This window comes from Branchiostoma belcheri, unplaced genomic scaffold (assembly GCF_001625305.1).
Source record: "Branchiostoma belcheri isolate BF01 breed outbred unplaced genomic scaffold, Haploidv18h27 scaffold72, whole genome shotgun sequence".
Classification (NCBI taxonomy): Eukaryota; Metazoa; Chordata; class Leptocardii; order Amphioxiformes; family Branchiostomatidae; genus Branchiostoma; species Branchiostoma belcheri.
The window spans coordinates 1,531,629-1,540,458 of record NW_017804376.1 but is presented as its reverse complement, the minus strand read 5'-3'; the positions used below and the strand labels follow the sequence as shown (position 1 = coordinate 1,540,458).

The window sequence follows — 8,830 nt, the reverse complement described above, 5'->3', positions numbered from 1 at the left end:
AAAAAAACTTCTGAAGAAAAAAAACTGAAGAAAACCAACTTCTGAAGAAAAAAAACTTCTGAAGAAAAAAAATTCTGAAGAAGAAAAAACTTCTGAAGAAAAAAATTCTGAAGAAAAAAAATTATTCAGCACAAAGTTTTGATTAGTTTCCATCCCATTGTTTTCCTAAAAATCAATAATGTGGTTTTATCAATTTTAAACGCCCTAAAATTAGCTAAATCTCCGCTTTAGGGTTATTGCGTAATATGCGTGCACTATGACCTTTGACTTTTTACGGGTCATGCAGCTCTGTGCCGGCCGCCCTCCCACCCCTCGGCCGTGCGTTTTATGGGAAAATTTCTACTTTTTAGGGGTTTCGGGACCTAAAAACTAACACCAGAGGGAAAATAAACCACATACGTTATTTTCATGGTAAATATCGCTAAAATGGACCACGCATTTTTCTTCCGCGTTACCGATTTTTAAAAAGGCCTCGCCATGTGCTTCACGCCGATAGCGACTCGCCTTCCCCCGTCCGGTTTTGTGAGCAAATTTCTGCTTTTTCAGACGTTTTGGAACTTAAAAACCGACAGCAGGCGAAAAACATTTATTTTCATGGGAAATGCCGCTATACTGGCCCAGACATTAATCTGTTGCGTTAACCGAATTTTGCGGCCGCCACATGCTCATGGTGCGGTACGGTAGGGAATTTTCCACGGCTAGTTCGTAAACATATCGGCTTTATAAACTTATTTTCGGGGTCGAGGGCTTTGTTTTACAAACCAATCAGACAATTAGCGTTGTTTACATGACTTAAAAACGCTAGCGGGGCGCCCGATGTTCCACCAATGACAGCTATTCTCTCGGTAGCGTCGTGCGAAATGGTAATTGTTTACTCGTTTATCGCCCATTCACAAGATTCAGAAACAATGCCGACGGGAAAATGGACGCCACTCGCGTCAAGATTTCGATGTTTTGGGCCTATTTATCCGCGAAAATACGAAGAGAAGACCCTTAATTTGAAAATTTTGGGAGTGGCGCTAGAAATTTTGGGAGTGGCGCACCGCCGTTGCACCATTGCCTGGGGAGACCCCTGATCTATGATTTAAGCCCTCAGTTTGTGCCTTAATAATTAACAGCATTTCCTTACACCTTAGAAAGGGACAAAAGCCTACGTGAAAAAGAAGGGATTCCGACACAAAAGTGGGACTAAATAATGCAAACAGAACCTGAGCTAAGTAAAGTAAGAAGGCCAGCAGGTTGTTGGTAAATCGATAAGTATGGTCAGTTAGGTTTTATCCAGAAGTTTGCTGAAGTTATTTCCGATTTTTTTGGCTATCGAAATTCAGCTTTTTTTTCTTGATGAGCTTTACCAGTCTAGGCCTGTGTTTTACTTCTAGCTGGCCTGAAATTTTCTTCCCATGTCTTAATTTTCACGTAAAAATTATGTTGAGCTTCAAAATTTGCAGTTGAAACAATAAGTAGTCATACATAACAAGGCATATTTGCAGTACCAAGAATTTTTGGTGGAGAGGTCACTGCAAGACCAAAACCACTGGAAGAGTTTTCACGATTTACAGTAATCCCAGAGTGTCCATGTCATTCTGAGACAATGTGTGGGTGGATTAGACTATACCATGACCTGTTTTTGTAGCAGAGTGGGCGACATAAAGGAACTGCCAGTCTGTCTTGGTCCTTTCAAGTCTTTCTTTTTTTAAATCCTAATCCTACAGTCAAAACAGCCAGAGAAGACTACTCAGGACTGATAGAATCTGGTCTATGTGGACAGGTGGTCACTATAGACAGGAGTTTTAATTGATGCTTGTGTCAATGAGAAAAATTATCTAAGGGGCCACCAAATAAGTGGTCGCAATGACCAGGTGGTCATCATGCAGAGATTGTCTGTTGTACAGGTTTATCTTCTAAGCCTAAAAGATACCTGTTTCCGTTTTCTAATTTCAAATTCTGAAGAACATCTCGCTAGGTTGTTTTTTTACGCCCACAGAATTTTTGTACTAGTGAGGTAGGAAGTCATCCAACCGCCAAGAAAATGACACCCCCCCCTATTTGAAGTACCGTACTTCCATCTCCCGAGAGAACGAAAAGAGATCAAGACCAAGTTGTGAAGTCCTGCCATAAGCAAAACACAAATTTCATATCCATGTTTGGGAGGCTTGTGAATGTTTCTTATTTTCCCCATTTCAAGGTAATAAGAATCTATACTATAAGAGTGAAAATGTGTGATGCTTTGACAAAAAAATTTAAGAAGTAAAACCTTTATGATATATAACAAAAAAAGCATTTTCTTCTTCTTTCCACAAGGCATATGAAGAACCACTAATGGTGTGAATGGCTCATAAAATAACCAGGCAAAGAAAGGCTACCAGGTAACATGATCGCAGAACAGTAGCTTGGGGTGACTGACCTCAAACCATGTTACACTCACTTTAAAAACCCAAGACTATCAAAAGCTACAGTTGGAACAGACAGGTTCAATTTACTTCAAATACTCCTCCTACACATGGCTATTTAGTACACTGTAGAAGTGGATAGACTGAACTGCCAGAGAACTAGTGGGTGTATTCCTGTGGGTGGATGTTTGTGGTTAGAACACACCCCTCTCTTACACCCTGGAGTTTTTATAAGGGCTTCCTGTTCCTTTAGAAGGAGGAACAGAAGTATCAGGTGTCAAGAGCCCAAATCAGTTGTTTCCCTAAGGCCTTAACACTACCCAGACTCAAAACAAAGAAGGTAAAGGGCAGATGGCCTTTCTTGAGGCCTTCGGGGTAGTGGGTTGCTAATCTAATGTGTCTTGGGTACGGTATTGGAAGGTGGAGCCCATCCCTCTCCTTTCACTGCCTTTTACCTCCCCAACCAAAGTCTGGTGCCCATTTTACACCTGGGTGTAATTTGTGTGAGGTGCCTTTCCCAGGGAATCAAACCTGTCTTCTAGATCCTGTGCCCAATCATGATGACATATGCCCCAGACTATATCATACCTAATATGATATAAACATATCCCTTGAGCATCTGGACAGCTCTAATCAGACCTAATTCTAACCAGAGGTCAGTGAACCCAGTAGCATGGCCAAAAGTCACTCATACAAAACCTCAGAACTTATGTCAGTATTCCACAGTTAGTTCTGAGGTTATCTTGAAAGTTCATCTGTGTTGATAGTGGTCATTATGCAGCAAGTTTAAACTGTAATTTCCAACACAAGAAATTGGACTCACCCAAATTTTTGATTGTACAACTCCCGTCTTCTACATTCCTTGACAAAGACTGGAGTTGTACAGTCTAAAATTTGGGTGAGTCCAATTTCTTGTGTTGGAAATTACAGTTTAAACTTGCTGCATAGTTCTGAGGTTGTAGATTTAGTGATATTTTCCAACATTTACTTCAGGAATTTATCACTACAGCAAAAACTGTCTTGCAAGTACAGAAATTCTGCATTATTTTGATAACAGACCACCCGAAATGTCACAACTGGATGGTAAGTACTTGGAAGTGTGCATCTCTGATTGGAGACCAGGGAGACAGGACATTGTGCTTTCAACTTTTACACCTCGTGATTAGCTGGTACTTGAGAAAGGATTTCACACTTCATCGCTTAAAGATAGATCCTGGAGAATTGGGACACTTGGTCCTTATATCCAAGACAGAGGACTGTCCTAATTCAAAATGGGGCTGGAAATACATTTTGGGGAGATGTGCACTCGCCTAAGCTGAAAATTTGGTTATAACTTAGGTCAAAACAGCTCCAATTTTGGACGCACAAAAGTGCATATACACCCAGTATTTCGTGGCATGAAAGTGTGTTGGGTTCTTTAAAAACATGCAGAGGTTTGATATACAAAGCTCCCAGCATATACAGTTAAATTTTCATCCTAGACCCCCCCCCACACACACACACACAATTCATTGGTACAGTCGAAATGCTTGACCACATGCGAGTAACTGAAGTGCTGTACCATAACTCATGAACCCACACCTCAGTCTATAAATTCTCTGTCGTAAATGTCAATTACATATCCCCATATAGCCATATTAGGGGAGGGGAGCCCTAAAAACATGGTGCAAATGGACCCAACGCACTTAGCCTGGTGTCTGCATAAAACTGTACCCCTTTAGCAGACCAACTCCCCTGGCATGTTACCTACCTGTTTGGCCAATTTCTACTCTTTCCAGCCGCCTCTGAAGCCTGGTAGAGGCTAGGAGTGATTTGATGTGATTGGCTATAAATGCAAATTTTGGCAGAGCAGATTTGCAAGTTAGTTACTATTAGCAACTGTACTTGCTTTATGGACCCAATGCACTAATATGGGAAACTGAATATGCTGTAATTGCTATATTTTAGCTTTTAAACTGCCCCCCCCCCACACAGGTCGATGTTGACCCCTAACCCCTGACCCGACTAGCCTGTTGTTGTAACCTGACCCCGCCCATTCCGTGGTTCCCCAGCACTGCTCTGAAATGTTGTCACCCACATACACATGTTTGTGGCATTCTTAGGGCTGACGTCTACTAACATAATTCCAGTAGGTCACATAAACACACCACCCTGAAAAAATGCATCCAAACTAGTGATGCATACCTAAACCCAATTTTAGGTTCAGGTCCGGATTCAAGTCCAGAGGTTTAGGTTCAGGTCCGGACTTAAGTCCGTACCTAAACCCATGGTATATACAAAATTGCATGTTGGCAACCTTGCAATGTTGTCTGGGTGAAACTTTGGCCACATAACATGGAGGCCGGTACTTAACGATGCCCGATGGCAATGTTTTCTTCATTTTGCAGCAAATATTTTGCAATCTACGGAAGGTTTTAGATGGTTTGGAAAGAAAAGGGGTATGCGAAATGGTCTTTTATGGTAATAAGTCCGGACTCGGTTCTTGACTTTAAGGTTTTTTTGGACTTGAACCTAAACATTCTTACAAGTCCGGATCCAAGTCCAGTGAACCGGTATGCATCACTAATCCAAACACAATACAACGTCCCCCAGTACTAGTATAACACACTCCTGCATATCTTAACTGTGCATACCTGAGGGGTGCTGCACAGAGATATATCAATCACACTGTTTTTCACAGTGGCAGATGTAACGTTATGCAACCTGGTTAACAAATGGTGAATGCTGGTTATATTAGGTGAAATACCAGTATTCACAAAAAAAAGAATCAAGAATGCTTTCAGATATCCACAGTACCAGTTTTGCAGGTCTTTCACCACTGATACATTGTACTACATTTTTTTAGCAGAGATCTTGTTGTATTTAATAATTACACACCTCCTTGGCTATTGGCTCCAGGCCGCAGTCCTTATAAATCTTTAAGAAGTCCTCCTGTACTTCCTTGTTGCCGTTGGTTACAGACTTGCCGGGCGTGTTGGGGGTGCTCTTCATTGGGCTTCCCTGGCCTGGAGAAATTATATATACAGCATGGGGAATTAGACAACAACATATATCAATGTCTACAATTTGTTTGTTTGCATGAAGGTCACCTGTTTGGGGAGAGCAGAGCCACACCCCACACATGTCAAAGAACCCACCGCACTTATTGAAAAGAGTCGGTCCTTCCCGGTGTGAGTGGTTCAAACCTTACAGTCCGGTCTTATGCAGCTTGTGCTTACATGCACAAAACTGGTGTTACGCCTAAAAAAAGGTGGTTTACCGGTTATGCAAAACAAACAATAACTGGTAAACCACATTTAGGCATAACACACCAGTTTTGTACAGTAATTACAAATGGTACAAGACCAGACTGTAAGGTCTGAGCCACTCACACCAGGATGGATAAGACAATTTTATACCCTTGCTTGGCCAAATCTCTATGTGTAAAATGTCTTCAACCCTCTCAAAACATATCACTTGCTTTTATTTATTTGTAAACAACTTCAGGGTGAGAGCTTGCATTACACGGTCATCCTTTTTTATTGAGGTGTAAATTGTCTGACAACTGTAAACATCACTTTTACCACGTAATTTATAAAACAAAACCTTCTGGAATATCCTTGTTTGTGCCCACTTCATTTGCACATAGTTAGCACTTCAACAAGTAGTGTCCTCATAAACAAAGTCATTTATCTTACACACCCACACATAGCACCTAATGAGAGAGAGTGGGCATAAAAAAATGGAAAAAAGACCCCCACCCCCTACAAAAATTACCGAAACAGAAGAAATTGGTGGAAACAGATTTGCAGATGACGATTTGTCTGATCCCAGATCTTGGCCAGACTAAAATTCTTCACAAAAGCCGTGCCAAGGCCAGGAGATAGCTACAGCCTTGAGGCCACAACACTGGCAGGTGTGCTGACATCATGCTGGGATGGGCTGAGACAGTTGTAGGCTTGGGATTGGACATCTTCCCAACACTAAACTGCACAAGAAGACCACTCTGGGGACCATAATAAAAATCTGGTCTATGTGGACAGGCATGGGGAAAAATTTTTAAGTGGTCACATACAGTATTAGCCAGGTAGTCGTGTAAAGGTGGTCACTTGTACAGGTTTGACTGTATACAGTCAGTATAGCCAAAATACTACTGCAGATGGCTTTATATTGCGGTAGGCAAGAGGTCACCATGAAAATAAAACCACTCTGAACATTTCACGACTTGCCGCACCATTCAGATTCGTAGCAAGTCTCTAGCCAGATCAACTTTTTGATTCCAATACAGATCTAAGAGTTGGGTTATATACCACCCCCCTCCACAACTTCACAAAAAAAAAAAATAGAACCTCAAAACATACCTATCTAAAGGAATGCTGGAATGCATTATATATTATAATATGTAGCTAATAAAGCAATCAATTACATCTTTACCTGACGAACCCAAATGAAGAAATACAACAGTGTAAATAACACATTATCTTAATCCATTAAATGCCTTAATAATTACAACAACCCGTGTTGATCCCAGTGACTGGTTTGCCCCTAAACCCTGTATTTCCGCCCTAAAGATAAGGACATTGTCTTCAGTTAGGATCAAATGTTACCCCCTATAACACTACGTTTTCTATTGTTATACCAGAAAGGGTCAGCAACACATTTGATAGTTAGAGTAAGCTAATTTCTTCCCTATGAACTATGACCTTACATTTTATATGTGTAAAACCATAATCTCTGTAACCATAAGTAGAAATCTCTGGAAACAATAAAATTACTGGATAAAATTGGTGTTGCTGACGAGCGTAATCAAACATTTTAAGGGAAAAAGAGAAGGGAAACATTTTCTGAAATGCCCTTCAGAAATATGGTGGCAGTTTCTGCCAAACCGTTTATGCAAAATGAACTTTTATGTCCCAAGATCGTGCAATCTTAAAGACTCATTTTCACATCAAATTTCAAGTTTGCAATTGAAAAATTGCACAATTTTTTCCTGTTTTGACTAGGATGGCATACAGACATATTAGTGTGCAATTCCCAAGCAGATGTTGGGTTTGAAGACTATAAGGATTTTTTTAGTACCATGAGTCGCATGACAGCCACCAACCCACAACATCTACTATTTACTAACAGTGGGTGCAGGCAACTACACTTCTTTTCCAAAATGTTGTAGCTAAGCCAGATGAACCTAGTGGTTAGAAAAACGTTACAATATTCTAGCCAGCCATCTGCTTTGGGATTATTTGTGGGGAATATTATGTAGGGGACAGCTTGGCACGCAAACACGTCAAACCTGGACCCCATGGCTAGAAGTGGGGCATGGGTGGGGTGGGTCAACTTTCCACACCAAACACTCGCTAGCAAAATCATTATGTCACGTTTGTAAACGGTTCACCTACACGATCCTGGTCACAGACAGTCGCCAACATACAAATGTGAGCTAATTTGCATGTAAAATACAATATTTTCTTCAAAAACGCCACGATTTGGGGTATAAGTTTTGTTGCCATGCCTGAAAAAAAGGAGGGGGGGGGGTAGATTTAAATGGTCTCCATTCCGGACAAACATAAAAGTGACTGGCCTTCTGGGGCTGAATTTTATCTGCATAGCCGTTTTTCCAGTCAGATTTGGTGCGAGATGGCTGCATTATACATATTTGCTTTGATATGAGCATGATTTTTTGCAGATTTTGATTTAAATTGACTGAAATTGGAGAACTCTGAATGGAACAACGGTGGTATAGGCACGTGGCGTGACATAGAAAGGATCTGTGGGCAAAATGATCACTGAAAGCTGATAGGGTTTTTACCTAACCACGGCCTTTTCAATGAAAATCAACCAAACAGTACTAATCTATGCACTTTCCTTGCGATCATCCTGCAGAAAATCGTACAATCGGAGGTTTGACAGTTAGTTTTTAAAAGCCCCGAAAATTGGGGTCGAAAAAAAGTCCCATCCCCAACAACAAAAGAAGGGAGTTGTTTACCATCGTCCATCCAAAGGCTAGTCAGGGTCGCCCCTGAATTCGCCATTCTCAGCCGATCGGACAGTAAATAGTCCTGTGTAGTCTCCGGGTCCCTTCGACCATGTAAATGTCCGAGTTTGGGTCCGAATTCGTACTTATATCCACAGGTTCTTGACAGGCAACTCCACCAACAAACAAGGGCTGGGAAGGTAGAAAATGGCGACGATTCGAAGCCAAACTTCCGAGGTTTTGCCCAACTTCACTTCCAAGATCTGCGTCGATCCTTGCCGCAGCTGCAACCTGGAACGGTCGTTGGTCCTACTTCCACCACCACATGATGAAAAATTTACATATAACCGGAGGAATTTGGCCACAAATCCCGTGGAAAATTCTATCAAATTCCAGTGTTTTGGAAGTGAAAACGAGCTTGGCGGTGGCTAGCACAGCTGGGCAGTGATTGGTTACCGGTAAGTCACGTGGCCGACTCCCAAACTTTTGA

The 8,830-nt window shown here is 41.4% G+C and overlaps 1 protein-coding gene across 2 annotated transcripts in view; it reads right to left on the bottom strand.

The window, feature by feature from the left end:
* The window catches only part of LOC109485051 (transcription factor Dp-2-like), a 23,280-nt gene extending 14,471 nt beyond the window's left edge, over positions 1–8,809 (bottom strand). For both annotated transcript variants that reach the window (XM_019788447.1, XM_019788448.1), the window contains exons 1-2: positions 8,353–8,809; positions 5,268–5,395 (exon numbers count right to left, since the gene is read on the bottom strand). In XM_019788447.1, coding sequence (XP_019644006.1) covers positions 5,268–5,395; positions 8,353–8,398 — 174 coding nt within the window. In that variant the 5' untranslated portion in view covers positions 8,399–8,809. The remainder of the gene's footprint in view (positions 1–5,267; positions 5,396–8,352) is intronic.
* Positions 8,810–8,830: the final 21 nt, after the last annotated feature.